This window comes from Bombina bombina, chromosome 1 (assembly GCF_027579735.1).
Source record: "Bombina bombina isolate aBomBom1 chromosome 1, aBomBom1.pri, whole genome shotgun sequence".
Classification (NCBI taxonomy): Eukaryota; Metazoa; Chordata; class Amphibia; order Anura; family Bombinatoridae; genus Bombina; species Bombina bombina.
In genome coordinates, this window is record NC_069499.1 from 1229917012 (window position 1) to 1229936695 (window position 19684).

The following is a 19684-nucleotide window of genomic DNA, read 5'->3' on the forward strand; positions in this document are numbered from 1 at the left end:
CCAAACCTTAAAATGCCTATAAATACACCCCTCACCACACCCACAATTCAGTTTTACAAACTTTGCCTCCCATGGAGGTGGTGAAGTAAGTTTGTGCTAGATTCTACGTTGATATGCGCTTCGCACCAGGCTGAAGCCCGGTTTTCCTCTCAGAGTGCAGTGAATGTCAGAGGGATGTGAAGAGAGTATTGCCTATTTGAATACCATGGTCTTCCTCTAGGGGATCTATTTCATAGGTTCTCTGTTATCGGTCGTAGAGATTTCTTCTCCTACCTCCCTTTTCAGATCGACGATATACTCTTATATACCATTACCTCTACTGATTCTCGTTTCAGTACTGGTTTGGCTATCTACGATATGTAGATGAGTGTCCTGGGGTAAGTAAATCTCATTTCTATTTATGACACTCAAAGCTATGGTTGGGCACTTTATATGTAAAGTTCTAAATATATGTGTTTAAACTTATATTTGCCATGATTCAGGTTAATCAGTATTCCTTCTTTCAGACTGTCAGTTTCATTATTTTGGGAAATGCATATGAATTAATATTTTTTCTTACCTTCAAAAATTTTCAAATTGACTTTTTATGTTGCGGGATGTTAGGCTCGCGGGGGCAGAAAATGCTTAAATTTATTGCGTCATTATTGGCGCAAACTTTTTTGGCGCAAAATTTCGTCATTTCCGGCGCCATAGTTGAGTCATTTTTTGACGCATGTGTGTTAGACGTTTTTTTGCGCCAAAAAAATGTGGGCGTCATTTTTGGCGCAAAAAAATATGGGTGTCATACTTGGCGCCAAATAATGTGGGCGTCTTACTTGGCACCAAAAAATGTGGGCGTCATACTTGGCGCCATTTTTTTCACATTATTTCAGTCTCACTTTTTTGTTGCTTCTGGTTGCTAGAGGCTTGTTTGTTTTGCATTTTTTCCCATTCCTGAAACAAATTTGATAATTTTGCTTTATATGTTGTTTTTTTCTATTACATATTGCAAGATATTTCAAACGCTGTTCCTGTATCAGAAAATACTGAGGGATTCCTGATGACTGATATCAGTCCTACCAAAGCTAAGTTCATTTATTTTAATATTATGAATGTTTATATTTAGCTATGGTATGTAATAAGTTTTTATGATAAACTTTTACACGCAGAGTCCATTAGTATTTATGCATTATTTATTGCTATTCTTTTTACATCTTATGTACAAGATATATTTAGGAATTTATAAGAATATTCTGATTCTAGTATAAAGGCTTTGTCTGCTATCCCGCCTTCTAATAAAATTCTTAGGTCTTTTTTAAACTTCTCATTTAGTTGATGAAGTTTCAAATGACCAACAACATACTGAATTATCCTTCTCTGATGGTGTATTTTCTCATTCAGAATATTCTTCATCAGATATTGACACTAACAAATCTACTTTTTTATTTTTAAATAGAGTACATTCGTTTTTTGTTGAAAAGGTGTTGATTATTTTGGATATTGAAGTAACTAGTTCTTTTGATTAAGACTAGCTAACATTTAAATTCTGCTTATTAACCTTCTGTGGTTTCTTCAGAGGTTTTTTTCCAGTTCCTGATACTAGGGAATGGAATAGGCCGGGAATTTCTTTTATTCTTTCTTTAAGGTTTTTAATTGTATCCTTTGCCGGCAGTTAGTTTTAAGTTTTGAGGAAGATCCCCCAAGTTAATGGGACTATCTCTACTCTTGCTAACATACTACTATTCCTATAGCAGATAGTATTTATTTTTTCCTTGGGAAACTTGTATCTTATTTAAGGAAAATTATTTATTTTCAGGTACTTTTCTTAGACCTGTAATTTATTTGGCTGATGTTGCAACTGCTTCAGCTTTCTGGTTAGATACTTTAGTGCAACAAGTATCGGATTATGATTTGTTTAGCATTGTTAAGTTGATCAACATGCTAATAATTTCATTTGTGACATCATTTTTTTGATATTTTCGCAAATGAGGTTTAATCTATGTCTTTAGCTATTTTAGCTAGAAGAACTTTATGATTTCAATCTTGGAATGCTAATTTGATTTCTAAATTCCATATTTCTTTTTTTCCAAGGTAATCAATTATTTGGTTCACAATTGGATTCAATTCTTCAACTGTTACTCTGGGCTGCAAGATTGAGTTCTAAGGCTAAATATTAAGCTTTTTTTCTTACTAAGGAACGGAATTCTAAATTCTTCCCCAAGTAACATGTTTATAATTGGAAGTTTTCTTCATTAATTTTAAGCCATTTTAAAAATCAAAGTCAGCTCCCCAAATTTGCATTTAGGTGCAGTTCTTATTCCAGCTTAGCTGGTAAGGGGCAGGTTAAGACTTTCTTAATAAATTTGTTTGGTTTAATTCGGTCCAAACTTCTTAGATTTGGATACAGAATAGGATTCAGAGTAAAACCGTCTGTGAGAAGTATTTTTTTCTCTCTAACATATTCCAGCTATTCCAGTAAGGCTCACACTTTTCCTGAAGTGTGTTTCAGTCCTATATGTATTGGGTACTTGTGAAGCACGGCTGGTCACCCGTTGGGGCTCAAGGCGCTGCTCAGACCTGGAGTTTTCTGGGGTATTTATACCAGTTCCTTTTTAGGAACAGGATTTGGGGGTTTTATTCAAAACTATTCATTATTTCAAAGATAGAAAATCTTTTTGAATTGTCATATAAGTATACCATCTTTTAGAATGGAGTTTACATGGTTTATTCTGCCTTTTTGGTCAGTAATGGCATTATTTGTTCACAATAGATACAATAGATGCATATCTTAATTTTCTGTTTTCATTCAGATTTTCATTTTCTGAGATTCTCTTTTTTTGACAAGCATTACCAATTTGTTGCTTTTCCTTCTGGTCTAGTGACAGCTCTAAGAATCTTTTCAAGGTTCTCAGTGTTTCCTTATTTGGACGGTCTCATGGTACTGGCTCAGTCTTTTCGTTCTGCAGAATCTCATACGATTCAACTTTTGTTGTTTCTTCAAGACATGGTTAGAGGATCTTTTTATCAAAAGCTCTTTGATTCCTCAGACAAGGGTCACCTTTTTTAGGTTTCCAGATAGATTGTGTCAATGTCTTTGTCTCTAGCAGACAAGTGACAATTTTATTGGGTTCCGTTTGTCGGAACCTTCAGTCTCTATTATTTCCTTCAGTTGCTATATGCATGGAAGTTTTTGGTATTATGGCTGCAGCATTGGATTCGATTCCCTTTGCTCATTTTCATAAGAAACCTTTCCATTTTTTTATACTGAATTAATGGTGCAGGGATTCTAGGATATCACTTTTTAGATCTTTGAATCCCAATGTTCAACTATCTTTGATTTGGTGGTTAGATCACCATCATATAGTTCTACGGGTCTCTTCGGTTCATTCAACCTGGACCATGATCACTACAGATGCGAGTCTTTTAGGTTGGAAGGCTGTCTGGGATCTCTGTCAGCACAAGGGGTTTGGAAATCTCAGGAGGCGAGATTACCAATCGATATTTTGGAACTCCGTGCATTTTTCAGAGTTCTTCAGTTTTGGCTTCTTTTTGAAGAAAGAGACGTTTATTGTTTTTCAGACAGACAATGTCACAACTGTGGCGTATGTCAATCATCAGGGTGGGACTCAGTCCTTAGGCTGTGAAAGAAGTATCGCGGATACTTGCTTGGACTAAATCCAGCTCCTGTCTAATTTCTGCGGTCCATTTCCCAGGTATAGACAATTGGGAAACGGATTATCTCTGTCAATCAAGCTTTACATCCGGGAGAATGGTCTTTACCTAGATGTGTTTTTCAAATTGTTCAGATGTGTGGGCTTCCAGAAACAGATCTGATGGCATCTCATCTAAACAAGGAACTTCCCAGGGGCCTATTCAGGTCCGGGGATCCTCAGGCGGAAGCAGTGTATGCATTGACACTTCCTTGGAGTTATCAATCTGCCTATATTTTTTCGCCTCTGGTTCTTCTTTTTAGAGTGATTTTCAAAATCATCAGGGAGCAATCTTTTGTGTTGCTGGTGGCTCCAGCATGGCCGCACAGGTTTTGGTATATGGTTCTTGTTCGGATGTCCAGTTGCCAATCTTGGTCACTTCCATTAAGGCCAGACCTTATATCTTAACATTCATTTTTTCCATCAGGAACTCAAATTATTAATTTGATGGTATGGAGTTTTAACGCTTAGTACTTAGTATTAATCACTGAGTCAAAGAACTTCTATGACTATGTTGCAGGCTCGTAAATCTGTGTCTAGTAAGATTTATTATCAAGTTTGAAAGATTTACATCTCTTGATGCTCTTTTCATAAATTCTCTTGGCATTCTTTTAGAATTCCTAGGATTTTATAGTTTTCTTCAGGATGGTTTAGATAAGGGTTTTTGTCTGCAAGTTCCTTGCAAGGACAAATCTCTGCTTTTTCTGTGCTGTTTTCATAGAAAAATTTGCTAATCTTTCTGTTATTCATTGTTTTGTTCAGGCTTTGGTTCGTATCAAGTCAATTTCTCCTCCTTGGAGTCTTAATTTGGTTCTGAGGGCTTTACAGGCTCTTCCGTTTGAGCATATGCTTTCTTTGGACATTTAAATTACTTTCATGGAAAGTATTGTTCCTTTAGACATCTCTTCAGCTAGAACAGTTTTTGAATTATCTGCTCTTTCTTGTGAGTCTCCTTTTTCTGATTTTTCATCAGGATAAGGTGGTTTTGCTGTCTTCTTTTCAATTTTTACCTAAAGTTGTGAATTTTAACAACATTAGTAGAGGAATTATTGTCCCTTCCTTGTGTCCTAATACTAAGAATTCTTTGGAGAGATTCTTACATTCTTTGGAAGCGGTAAGAGTTTTGAAATTATGTTGAAGCTATTCAGATTTCAGAAAGACTTCTAGTCTATTTGTTATCTTTTCTGGTTTTAGGAAAGGTCAGAAGGCTTCTGCCATTTCTATGGCATCTTGGTTAAAGCTTTTTGATTCATCTTGCTTATTTGGAGTCGGGTTAATCCCCGCCTCAGAGGATTACGGCTCATTCTACTAGGTCAGTTTCTACTTCCTGGACTTTTAAGAATGAAGCTTCTGTTGATCAGATTTGCAAAGCAACGACTTGGTCTTCTTTGCATACTTTTTCTAAATTCTACCATTTTGATGTTTTCTCTTCTTCAGAAGCAGTTTTTGGTAGAATAGTACTTCAGGCAGCTGTTTCAGTTTGATTCTTCTGCTTATAACTTCAGTTTTTTTCATTATAAAAATTGAAACTTTTGATTTGGGTAGTGGATTAATTTTTCAGCGGAATTGTCTGTCTTTATTTTATCCCTCCCTCTCTAGTGACTCTTGCGTGGAAGTTCCACATCTTGGGTATCTGCTATCCCATACGTCACTAGCTCATGGACTCTTGCTAATTACATGAAAGAAAAACATAATTTATGTAAGAACTTACCTGATAAATTCATTTCTTTCATATTAGCAAGAGTCCATGAGCTAGTGACGTATGGGATATACATTCCTACCAGGAGGGGCAAAGTTTCCCAAACCTTAAAATGCCTATAAATACACCCCTCACCACACCCACAAATCAGTTTAACGAATAGCCAAGAAGTGGGGTGATAAGAAAAAGTGCGAAAGCATAAAAAAATAAGGAATTGGAATAATTGTGCTTTATACAAAAAAATCATAACCACCACAAAAAAAAGGGTGGGCCTCATGGACTCTTGCTAATATGAAAGAAATGAATCAGGTAAGTTCTTACATAAATTATGTTTTCTTTCATGTAATTAGCAAGAGTCCATGAGCTAGTGACGTATGGGATAATGACTACCCAAGATGTGGATCTTTCCACGCAAAAGTCACTAGAGAGGGAGGGATAAAATAAAGACAGCCAATTCCTGCTAAAAATAATCCACACCCAAAATAAAGTTTAAAGAAAACATAAGCAGAAGATTCAAACTGAAACCGCTGCCTGAAGTACTTTTCTACCAAAAACTGCTTCAGAAGAAGAAAACACATCAAAATGGTAGAATTTAGTAAAAGTATGCAAAGAGGACCAAGTTGCTGCTTTGCAAATCTGATCAACCGAAGCTTCATTCCTAAACGCCCAGGAAGTAGAAACTGACCTAGTAGAATGAGCTGTAATCCTTCGAGGCGGAGTTTTACCCGACTCAACATAGGCATGATGAAATAAAGATTTCAACCAAGATGCCAAAGAAATGGCAGAAGCTTTCTGGCCTTTTCTAGAACCGGAAAAGATGACAAATAGACTAGAAGTCTTTCGGAAAGACTTAGTAGCTTCAACATAATATTACAAAGCTCTAACAGCATCCAAAGAATGCAATGATTTCTCCTTAGAATTCATAGGATTAGGACATAATGAAGGAACCACAATTTCTCTACTAATGTTGTTAGAATTCACAACCTTAGATAAAAAATTCAAAAGAAGTTTGCAGCACCACCTTATCCTGATGAAAAATCAGAAAAGGAGACTCACAAGAAAGAGCAGATAATTCAGAGACTCTTCTGGCAGAAGAGATGGCCAAAAGAAACAAAACTTTCCAAGAAAGTAATTTAATGACCAAAGAATGCATGGGTTCAAAAGGAGGAGCTTGAAGAGCCCCCAGAACCAAATTCAAACTCCAAGGAGGAGAAATTGACTTAATGACAGGTTTTATACGAACCAAAGCTTGTACAAAACAATGAATATCAGGAAGATGAGCAATCTTTCTGTGAAAAAGAACAGAAAGAGCAGAGATTTGTCCTTTCAAGGAACTTGCGGACAAACCTTTATCTAAACCATCCTGAAGAAACTAAAATTCTCGGTATTCTAAAAAAATGCCAAGAAAAATGATGAAAAAAAGACACCAAGAAATATAAGTCTTCCAGACTCTATAATATATCTCTCTAGATACAGATTTACGAGCCTGTCAAATAATATTAATCACAGAGTCAGAGAAACCTCTTTGACCAAGAATCAAGCGTTCAAACTCCATACCTTAAAATTTAAGGATTTGAGATCCTGATGGAAGAAAGGACCTTGCGACAAAAGGTCTGGTCTTAATGGAAGAGTCTACAGCTGGCAAGAGGCCATCCGGACAAGATCCGCATACCAAAACCTGTGAGGCCATGCTGGAGCTACCAGCAGAACAAACGAGCATTCCTTCAGAATCTTGGAGATTACTCTTGGAAGAAGAACTAGAGGCGGAAAGATATAGGCAGGATGATACTTCCAAAGAAGTGATAATGCATCCACTGCCTCCACCTGAGGATCCCGGGATCTGGACAGGTACCTGGGAAGTTTCTTGTTTTAGATGAGAAGCCATCAGATCTATTTCTGGGAGTTCCCACATTTGAACAATCTGAAGAAATACCTCTGGGTGAAGAGACCATTCGCCCGGATGCAACGTTTGGCGACTGAGAAAATCCGCTTCCCAATTGTCTATACCTGGGATATGAACCGCAGAGATTAGACAGGAGCTGAATTCCGCCCAAACCAAAATTCGAGATACTTCTTTCATAGTCAGAGGACTGTGAGTCCCTCCTTGATGAATGATGTATGCCACAGTTGTGATATTGTCTATCTGAAAACAAATGAACAACTCTCTCTTCAGAAGAGGCCAAGACTGAAGAGCTCTGAAAATTGCACGGAGTTCCAAAATATTGATCGGTAATCTCACCTCCTGAGATTCCAAAACCCCTTGTGCCATCAGAGACCCCCACACAGCTCCCCAACCTGTAAGACTTGTATCTGTTGAGATTATAGTCCAGGTCGGAAGAACAAAGAAGCCCCCTGAACTAAACGATGGTGGTCTGTCCACCACGTCAGAGAGTGTCGTAAAATCGGTATAAAGATATTAATTGAGATATCTGCGTGTAATCCCTGCACCAATGGTTCAGCATACAGAGCTGAAGAGGTCGCATGTGAAAACGAGCAAAGGAGATCGCGTCCGATGCAGCAGTCATAAGACCTAAAATTTCCATGCATAAGGCTACCAAAGGGAATGATTGTGACTGAAGGTTTTGACAAGCTGATATCAATGTTAGACTTCTCTTGTCTGACAAAGACAGAGTCATAGATACTGAATCTATCTGGAAACCTAAAAAGGTAACCCTTGTCTGAGGAATCAATGAACTTTTTGGTAAATTGATCCTCCAACCATGATCTTGAAGAAACACCACAAGTCGATTCGTATGAGATTCTGCGAAATGTGAAGACTGAGCAAGTACCAAGATATCGTCCAAAATAAGGAAATACCAATACCCTGTTCTCTGATTACAGACAGAAGGGCACCGAGAACCTTTGAAAAAATTCTTGGAGCTGATGCTAGGCCAAACGGTAGAGCCAAAAAACTGGTAATGCTTGTCTAAAAAGAGAATCTCAGAAACTAAAAGTGATCTGAATGAATCGGAATATGCAGATATGCATCCTGTAAATCTATTGTAGACATATAATGCCCTTGCTGAACAAAGGGCAGGATAGTCCTTACAGTTACCATCTTGAATGTTGGTATCCTACATAACAATTCAATATTGATAGAACCGGAACTGGTCTGAAGGAATTGACCTTCTTTGGTACAATGAAGAGATAGAATAAAACCCCAGCCCCTGTTCCAGAATTGGAACTGGCATAAATACTCCAGCCAACTCTAGATCTGAAACACATTTCAGAAATGCTGAGCCTTTGCTGGGTTTACTGGGACACGGGAAAGAAAAAAATCTCTTTGCAGGAGGCCTAACTTGAAGCCAATTCTGTACCTTTCTGAAACAATGTTCTGAAACCAGAGATTGTGAACGGAATTGATCCAAATTTCTTGAAGAAAACGTAATCTGCCCCATACCGGCTGAGCTGGAATGAGGGCCGCACCTTCATGGGTACTTAGGAGCTGGCTTTGGATTTCTATAAGGCTTGGATATATTCCAAACTGGAAATGGTTTCCAAACTGATACCGCTCCTGAGGATGAAGGATCAGGCTTTTGTTCCTTGTTGTGAGGAAAGGAACGAAAAACGATTATTAGACCTAAATTTACCTTTAGATTTTTTATCCTTTGGTAAAAAAGTTCCCTTCCCTTCAGTAACAGTTGAGATAATAGAATCCAACTGAGAACCGAATAATTTATTACCCAGGAAAGAAAGGGAAGCAAAGTTTAACTTAGAAAACATATCAGCATTCCAAGTTTTAAGCCATAAAGCTCTTCTAGCTAAAATAGCTAGAGACATATACCTGACATCAACTCTAATGATATCAAAAGATGGTATCATAAATAAAATTATTAGCATGTTATAGAATAATAATAATGCTAAAAGAATTATGATCTGCTACTTGTTGCGCTAAAGCTTCTAACCAAAAAAGTTGAAGCTGCAGCAACATCCGCTAAATATATAGCAAGAGTAGAGACAGCCCCATTAACCTTAGGGATTTTGTCCCAAAACTCTAATCTGTCAGATGGCACAGGATATAATTGCTTAAAACGTTTTAGAAGGAGTAAATGAATTACCCAAATTATTCAATTCCCTGGAAATTACTTCAGAAATAGCATCAGGGAGAGAAAACACTTCTGGAATAACTACAGGAGATTTAAAAACCTTATTTAAACGTTTAGATTTAGTATCAAGAAGACCAGAATCCTCTATTTCTAATGCAATTAATACTTCTTTAAGTAAAGAACGAATAAATACGAAGATTTATCAACATCAACCTCTGAGACAGAAACCTCTGAACCAGAAGAACCATTATCAGTATCAGAATGATGATGTTCATTTAAAAATTCATCTGAAAAAAGAGAAGTTTTAAAAGACTTTAATGTATACTAGAAGGAGAAATAACAGACATAGCCTTCTTAATGGATTTAAAAATAAAATCTCTTATGTTATCAGGAACACTCTGAAAATTAGATGTTGACGGAACAGCAACAGGTAATGTAACAGTACTAAAGGAAATTTTATCTGCAGTAACAAGTTTGTCATGACATTCAATACAAACAACAGCTGGAGGAAAAGATACCAAAAGTTTATAGTAGATACACTTAGCTTTGGTAGCTCCAGCACCGGGCAGCGATTTTCCTGAAGTATCTTCTGACTCAGTTGCAACGTGGAACATCTTGCAATATGTAATAGAAAAAAAAAAAACAACATATAAAGCAAAATTGATCAAATTCCTTAAATGACAGTTTCAGGAATGGGAAAAAAATGCCAGAGAACAAGCTTCTAGCAACCAGAAGCAATAAATAATGAGACTTAAATAATGTGGAGACAAAAAAGACGCCCATATTTTTTAGCGCCAAATAAGACGCCCACATTATTTGGCGCCTAAATGCTTTTGGCGCCAAAAATGACGCCACATCCGGAACACCGACACTTTTGACGCAAAAAACGTCAAAAAATGACGCAACTTCCGGCGACACGTATGACGCCGGAAACAGAAAAAAAATTTTTGCGCCAAAAAAGTCCGCGCCAAGAATGACGCAATAAAATGAAGCATTTTCAGCCCCCGCGAGCCTAACAGCCCACAGGGAAAAAGTCAATTTTTTTAAGGTAAGAAAAAAATGATTGATTCAAATGCATTATCCCAAATATGAAACTGACTGTCTGAAAATAAGGAATGTTGAACATCCTGAGTCAAGGCAAATAAATGTTTGAATACATATATTTAGAACTTTATAAAAAAGTGCCTAACCATAGCTTAGAGTGTCACAGAAAATAAGCTTACTTACTTACCCCAGGACACTCATCTACATGTTGTAGAAAGCCAAACCAGTACTGAAACGAAAATCAGCAGAGGTAATGGTATATATATATATAAGAGTATATCGTCGATCTGAAAAGGGAGGTAAGAGATGAATCTCTACGACCGATAACAGAGAACCTATGAAATAGACCCCGTAGAAGGAGATCATTGCATTCAAATAGGCAATACTCTCCTCACATCCCTCTGACATTCACTGCACGCTGAGAGGAAAACCGGGCTCCAACCTGCTGCGGAGCGCATATCAACGTAGAATCTAGCACAAACTTACTTCACCACCTCCATAGGAGGCAAAGTTTGTAAAACTGATTTGTGGGTGTGGTGAGGGGTGTATTTATAGACATTTTAAGGTTTGGGAAACTTTGCCCCTCCTGGTAGGAATGTATATCCCATACGTCACTAGCTCATGGACTCTTGCTAATTACATGAAAGAAACATAATTTATGTAAGAACTTACCTGATAAATTCATTTCTTTCATATTAGCAAGAGTCCATGAGGCCCACCCTTTTTGTGGTGGTTATGATTTTTTGTATAAAGCACAATTATTCCAATTCCTTATTTTTGATGCTTTCGCTCCTTTCTTATCACCCCACTTCTTGGCTATTCGTTAAACTGATTTGTGGGTGTGGTGAGGGGTGTATTTATAGGCATTTTAAGGTTTGGGAAACTTTGCCCCTCCTGGTAGGAATGTATATCCCATACGTCACTAGCTCATGGACTCTTGCTAATTACATGAAAGAAATGAATTTATCAGGTAATTACATAAATTGTTTTTACACTTTTATGTCCTTTTAAACTTCATAGATCACACCAAATTGCTTTAACAAAAAGGTGAACTTATCTCCAAAACTTATCTCTTCCCTTTTGCAAATGCTCTGCTAGTGTTATCTTTAGCAGACAATCAACTGTTGGTTATTTGAGTTCAAATAATAAATCATTTTTGGGAATAAGATGTGTTGACTGTCATTTTATCTCCGTAATAGTTTGGGAAAAGCACAAACAGACATAAAATGTACAAGATGCATTTATTGATGGAACAAGTTTAAGCTCATGAAATTACATCTCAGACATCTGTGTATTTCTGGATGAGGAGAGTAGTTAAATAATAAATGTGCTTCTTTTTTAAGAACAAAAAAGTTTGTATGGCTTATTGGAATATTTAGACATTAAACAGATTTAATAAAGTAAAGCCAGCAAAAAGCAGCATTTCACCTTCCATTGGGGTTGCTAGAACACATTAACCTTCTCTGCCTTAACATCACAAATCAGGCTGTCTGAATGCCATATTAAATCAAGGTTACAAAAATGTGTATTCTGTCTCTGATAAATAAAGTCTGCAAACTAAACAAATATAAAAAAACAAAATGAATTATTAAAACTATTAAGTATGTCCTAATGGTAAACCTTCTCAAGTGGATGGATAGGCAAAAAAAATCCAAAAGATACATTAAATGCAATACAATTTTGACTGCCTTTTTGTAACACTTCATTTTAATTTCTTTTCTTTTTTTTTTTTTTTTAAAAAGTAGCTAATGTTATTTACCGGTTTTGTAGGATGCTGGCTGTATGATACTGACTTTAACACCCCAAGGCATGAGTTCATGACGGAATATGTCCATGACACGGCTCAGTGCCGCTTTTGAGGATCCATATGCGGCCAAGAAAGGGAAAGAGTGCTCACCTACCAAAGTAAAAAAAATATATATAGATTTAAACAAATATAATACTGAAATTTAGATGGAATATTGGTCAAACTTAAAGGGGCATAATTGAAATATGCATGAATTGAATATAAGCATTTTGCAATATATTTCTATAAATAAATATGCATCTAGCAGAATCTATTCGTATTTTAGTAGCTTACACACACATGCTGATCATGCACTGTTCAAACGAATTGCCTGCTAAGAGACCAAGAGGTGGCATGTATTATATCATCAGTGAGTTTGTGCATATGCAAGCTACCGCTGACCTTCTCACCAGGTATCACTTAATGCTGCCGTATAGTGTAAGCAAAGCATATGCTGAAAAATGCTCCTGAAATGATAACATGGTTCTAGAAACATTGCTTATATATACATACATGATATATTTTGCAAAAAATGTTTCTATTCAATATTGAAATGAACCCATACTTAGAAAAGACTTAGAAAAACAGTGATATTCCTTGTTGCAGAAGATTACTGTGTTGCTGTGAACTACATAAAGCAACAATCCTAATGGTCACCTGTTGCAACTTTTATGTGTTAATTACTTAGTAAGGCAGACACAGGAAAGCATTTTATTAACAGATCCCCTGCAAAATGTATAAATGTACAGAAGATTGTAAAAATACTCGTATCCCTAGCCTGATCACATCTCTTATTTTAAAGGGACATGTGCTGTCTGTCCTTAATTAGCCTCAAGATAGGTAAAGTAATATACAGTAAAACAAAGCAAAATGAATAGCCTTTTCTACTCCAGTAACAGGTCTAGACTGGCATCTTCAAATGAGGCAAGTGGAGAGGGAGCCTGGCCATTGGAAAATAATTGCAAGTTTGCAACAAGCGAGGTGTAAATGCATTCAGAACGTTTTCACATTTGCATGGCAAGTTAATTGATTACAAGACTAAAGAAAAGTCTAGTAGTTACTAAAGTGTTTATGCTATGATAGAGAACTGATAAGCATTTACCTGCAGGGCTGCTGACGGTCACAATTCTTCCTTTACAGCTTCGTATCAGTGGTAAGAGGGCTTTGGTAATCTCTAACGTACCAAAAAAATTGACTTCCATGCAGCCTCTGTAGGTTGACATCAGTGACAGCTCTGCATCTCCATAGTGTGCACAATAGCCAGCATTATTTATCAAAGCCCAAAGACCTTTGGATTAAAAATAATAGTTAAGTACAAATATTTTACATAGTATTAAAGGTGGCAATCAACTCGGACAGACATTACATGCTCTTCAGTGGCACACAACCGATTCTCAGGGATATCAAAGTTTAACAACCCTATAATTAATTTACTAAGTTAGATTCTATTATTGCATAGTATTAAGAGAAGCTGAACAATTTATGCAAACATTTGAGATAAAGGGACACTGAACCCAAATTTTTTCTTTCATGATTCAGATAGAGCATGGAATTTTAAGCATCTTTCTAATTTACTCCTAATATCAAATTTTCTTCATTCTCTTGGTATCTTTATTTGAAATGCAAGAATGTAAGTTTAGATGCAGGCCCATTTTTGGTGAACAACCTGGGTTGTCCTTGCTAATTGGTGGATACATTCATCCACCAATAAAAAAGTGATATCCAGAGTTCTGAACCAAAAAAAAAGCTTAGATGCCTTTTTCAAATAAAGATAGCAAGAGAACAAAGAAAAATTGAAAATAGGAGTAAATTAGAAAGTTGCTTAAAATTGCATGCTCTATCTGAATCACAAAATAAAAAATTGGGTTCAGTGTCCCTTTAAGTTAGCAATGTGTGATGAAGTCTATATTCTCTCACTAAAATATAGTTTAATTTATTAAGCTGATGATTGTGCCTGCAGCCACAAATTTAATTAGTTGAAACTTCTTCTTTTGCCCCTCCTCAACATCAGTGGTAGCAAGATTAATTTACCTAACAATCACTTGTTTGGGGTGATTGAAATTCCCTGCAAGCAATTGTGCAAGACCAGGTAGCTGCATTGCACAAGAAAGCTCAAGTTCAATGATAAATGTAGCCAAACAATGAGAACCTGTCTGCTTGCGATCATTATTATTCTTGCCATATGTATGGGGGAATGTGCGACACTTTCACTTAATACAAGTTAGCTATCACTGCCTTAGAAAAGGTTTATTCAAAAGGGACGTTACCAAATGCTAAATCACAAAAGTAATGCACCATATCTCAATTTTTTTTAAGCTCACTAGACTAAGGGTTTTGTGAGCAGTTATCATTCATGTACACTTTTTACTGTCATCTGCATGGTGTAAAAAACAGCCAAACAACATCATCAATGCTTTACTGTGATCTTGTGGGATTTCACAATAATTTTGCAAGCTTTAAGTCGCAAATTTACTTAAACTGTGGACAGGTATACAGTTAATGTACCTGCACATGCCAGATGCACACTCCTTTGCAAGTCCTGGGGCAGGCATCCTGATTGGATGTATAAAATCCCTTTACAATGGGATGAGGCTACTGATGAAAGATTGATGTAAAAATATATTTCTTTACAAAGAAACGTTCAGTGATTCAGCTTTTATAGATATGCTGCACCACTTTTAAGTAACATGTCCCTTTAACGTGGAAGATTGTTAAATGTTTTTTTTGGAAGAAAGCTAAATGAAAAATGTGTAGTTGTCATTTTGTTGTCAAAATTGTGTTTGTCATTTTGTGCTCAAAACAAGTTTGTCTCTCCTCCTTTAAGAGAATAGTAGAAACAAGTAGCTCTATTTCTAATCATTCAAAACGTGTTCAAAGATCAAAAATTACAAGAGCTCATTCTTTTTGAAAGAGTGTCTTATATAAATACTAGTTCTGGTGTCATAAATATTGTATCCCTTTAAGGCAAGAAAATGTGCAAATTATATAAGAACTTTTTTTTATACTGGCTCAGTGAAAGGAACACATAGTTTCTATGTGTGCCTGTGCTAGCACCAGTGACTAGCAGTAACAGATAAAAGAAACCAACAGTTCATTGTAAGCGGAATATTGGTAATTTATCACATATTTGCCTATAGTTGCCCAATATTGCAGTTTGCTAGCCCAGTCTGAGCTGTGGGTTTCAGCTTAAAAACAAACAATCATGTTTAGAAACCTATGCATAGAGAGAAATAAAAATGCTTAGCATGTGAAACAAAGCTAAACACATCTGTGCAGTGGATTAGTGTCTGCAGCATACAGTATATAACAATACTTGTTTATGGAATTAAAGATGTTCAACCTTTAGGTGTTTTTGTCTTGTTTGTTTTTTAATAGATAATTATAGGATTCTTGGAATTATTGATGTGACATTTTTGAAAGTGGTTATTTTCAGAAAATTAAACTGGTTATTGGTTGCAGTAGTAATTATACAACATATTCTAGTAACAGTTTCAGATAGATCCACCTATATTATACATATGGTTATGCACTTTATAAGGCTGGTTACTGCAACCCCAGGTTGGTTCTCTATTCCCATACATCAGTGTTTCCCGATTCCAATCCTGAGGGCACACTAACAGGCCAGCATTTTAGGATATTTGTACTAGAGCACATATAAAATAATCAGCTGATCAGTAACCTGAAAATCCAACCTGTTAATGTGAACTAAAGACTGAAATTACAAAGCACTTAGATATATAACCACATATCTTAATAGCCTTACAGTCCTCTCTGGCAGAAAGTGGTTAAAGCTTCCAGTGACCTTAAGGTTATACAGAAAGCACTCACAATGTTTTATTTATTATAACTAGTTGTTTTTTTTTTACTGTATGATTTGTAGTGCTTGTTTATTCTGTTGAATCTAGTTCTTCTGTGGAAAATGATGAAATCCAAAACACTTTTGACAGGAATTTAGAATGTTAGGATACAGACAGGGTACAGGCACTAATATGAGTATTCAAAAACATTTTCCATTTTCAATTTTTGGAAAAGGAAACAGGGGTAATTTTGCTTAGTTAAAACCCATGTTTTTTTTAATGATAGTAAATGTAAGTGTCTTTATTTATTTAGAAAAGGACATTAAAGTAGCTTTATAAAGTCATATAAACTTATTTTGTTAACCAGATATCTGGGGTCCTGTTTCAGCTTAAAGTCAGCATCTAATCAGATAACATGACGCTGGTTGTATATATCATCCATCTATTTAAGAATCATTAAGCATGAAAAATATGTTCTTTAGCTTCTTCTGTTATAGCAATCAGTTACAAACAACAGCACAAGAAAGTAAATCAAATATGTGGCCAAACACACAAAAAGGTTTGGCACAGGAAGTTTAAGTTTACAGGCAACAAAAGGCTAGTGGTCTTCTGAGCATACAAAAGTAGGGAATATCAATCTATAATATAATAAGCAGATAAATAGATCTAAAATTAAATATACATGTACAATATGTATAATAAAAGTGCTCAAAATAGTTTGTCTTTTAGTTACTATATATACACTTTTTGTAACTAGTACTAGTTGGAAACCCCCCATAAATATTAGAAATATGCACTTTTCGGACAAATGCACGTTTGTCATGAAAATCAAATTCTTTTTTTTAACTAACAAAATCTGAATGAATGCACCAACAGCAATAAAGAAAACCAAAAAGTACTGACAAAATTTGTCAGTATTCATTAATTTCCTTTTTTTTTTTAAAGCGGTTTTAAAACTTTTCACCTATAGCTTTTTAAGCATTTGTATTTGTTTAGTTTTAAATTAATTGAATACAGAATAGTGTTGCTACTGAATATTTGGGGATACGAATTTCCATGAATATGGGGAATGAAAATTTAATCCAAAACAATTTTCTTGGCTGCACATGTCTAGTAAATATATTGGTGGTGTAATACATTTTTTATTTATGGTAGAGAAATATAGGTAAGGAATGCACAAGGTATGTGTAAGACAACAGAAAATAAATCTCGACCTACCAGTCTGAGCAGTCTTTGATTTTGTTATCTGTTGAGCTTTTTGAATATCTTCTGGCTTTGTAAGATCCATTTGTATGATTGTTAGATTCTCTGAGCACTTCTTCTTGAGCTCCTTGGCTCCTGGACTTTCAAGATTGAGGACACTAGCAATCACCGAAAACCCTAAAGTGTCCAGCTTATGGGCAGCAACATTGCCAAATCCAGTATCACAGCCTATAAAGACAAAGTTAGTTATAGAGATGTAGAAACTCATGTACCACATGCTATATCAGAAGCAATAGTTCTTTAAGGACCATTTAGGTAAGGAAGGTAAACTGTTTGTTCAACATTTCCGCATTTAAAAGCTTTATATCTGCCCACACTATTGCGCCAATTTTTACAAGAATAGCATTTAACAAAGCCTGATCACAATTGTTTGTTTTTTGGCAGATAATTATTTTTGAATGTTTGTCAATATTGTCAGTGTGTTTTTCAAGAGATCACAATCACAAAATGCATCAGCACAGTATGGCCGTCTCCCTAAAAACTAAATAATTACTTGCCTTGTTAATCTCTTGCTATATCAATAAAAAATACACAATTAAAGACAAACAAAAAAATGGTGATACCTTGACCTCTATGTTGACCGACTACCTATTAGCATCACTACACACTATTAAAAGGAATGTGTGTGCAATAAACCTGTTGTGCATATGTAGAGATGTGCATATGTCTCTTTAAGGGGCATTGTGGGATCAGTGTGCATGTGTGTTTGTTGGTCATGATATCATTAACTTTTATTAGTGTAAAATAGGGCTGCAACTAACCATTATTTTCATAATCGATTAATAGGCTGATTTTTTTCGATTGTTTCCTATATTTTAAATAAAATCCACATACTGAGTGTTACAAATATAAACTTCAGACTAAGGGGCCCATTTATCAAGCTCCGAACGGAGCTTGTGGACCCGTGTTTCTGGCGGGTCTTCAGACTCGCCAGAAACAGCAGTTAACTCTGCTCTGAGCAGGCGGACAGGAATTGCCGGAAATCAACCCGATTGAGTACGATCAGGTTGATTGACACCTCCCTGCTAGCAGCCCATTGGCCGCGAGTCTGCAGGGGGCGGCGTTGCACCAGCAGCTCTTGTGAGCTGCTGGTGCAATGCTGAATACGGAGAGCGTATTGCTCTCCGCATTCAGCAATGTCTTGCGGACCTGATCCGCACTGTCGGATCAGGTCCGCAAGATATTTCATAAATAGGCCCTTAAAACTTTACATTAACACAACTGTTTGTCTAATTTCTAAGCAGCAGAGCACAGTTTTATAATCAAGAAAAACAAAACCACAAACTGTTTGTAACGAGGTAGAACTATGAAGGGGTAGACAATCACTGTTTATAACATTCTGTTATTCACTCTTTCAGAAACTTTGCATTGAAATGCAAAAATCTCAACATGTCCACATGTTTCTGGCTAAGGCTGGTTCTCTGTTTGCTGCTATATTTCCTGCAGCAGAGAAGAGGCACTCAGATGGTGTTGAGGTGATTGAGATGTATAAGTAGGGTTTTGCCAATTTCACCAAAGTGGGATAATTATCTCTGTTAGCTCTTCACCAATGCTAAGTGTTTTCTACCTTGGCAAGGGGCCTCAATAAAGTAACCCTTGACTTCATTCTAACATAAAAATATCTTGAATATCTATATGCAATGGCAAATAACCAGCTATATGGTTAGGGGAAATATCTAGTCCGCTCTAAAAATAACGAATACATACTTATAAAGGTTGAATCTGGTACATATCACAATTTATTAAAAATATAAAAAAACAATAAAAAACTAATCAAAGGTGCTAAAGACTGTATATCAATAACAGGACAAAGCCTTACACAGTACATATAATCAGAAATATGCTAATAATTGTGCAAACAGATAATAGTGCACATAACTATAAAACACAATACCATGTGCAGGAACTCGTAGGAGTGAAGCAGCTGGTGCTATGCACAGACCAACTAATCGATTATGAGATTCATTGACAACTATTTTCATAATCGATTATTATCGATTATGACGATTAGTTGTTGCAGCTCTAATGTAAAACAGCTTATTAATTTTTGCTTTAAATGATTGAGCAGGCAGCACTTGTATCCTATCGTTGATGTTTCTTCTTAAGATCATGAAATATTACAAAGGTAACCAGTGCGTCTTGCACAAGCACAAAAGCAGTGTGACATTCAAGCATTTGGGGTAATAATTCAAGAGGTACTGTTGGAAGTTTGTAAAGTTGTTTTAGTTGTTGAATTTGATAAGTAAAACATAGTCCTATAAATGTTAGAGAATTTGGATTGTGATCTGAACAAATAAGACTGGCACATATTAAGAGCTCCCATCTAAGTTTATATTGTATTGTGGTCATCTGACTTATTT

The 19684-nt window shown here is 36.0% G+C and overlaps 1 protein-coding gene across 1 annotated transcript in view; it reads right to left on the bottom strand.

Moving 5' to 3' along the window:
* The window catches only part of HSD11B2 (hydroxysteroid 11-beta dehydrogenase 2), a 69540-nt gene that overhangs the window by 8755 nt on the left and 41101 nt on the right, over window positions 1–19684 (bottom strand). The window contains exons 2-4 of the mRNA XM_053700560.1: window positions 17280–17492; window positions 13367–13552; window positions 12238–12375 (exon numbers count right to left, since the gene is read on the bottom strand). Coding sequence (XP_053556535.1) covers window positions 12238–12375; window positions 13367–13552; window positions 17280–17492 — 537 coding nt within the window. The remainder of the gene's footprint in view (window positions 1–12237; window positions 12376–13366; window positions 13553–17279; window positions 17493–19684) is intronic.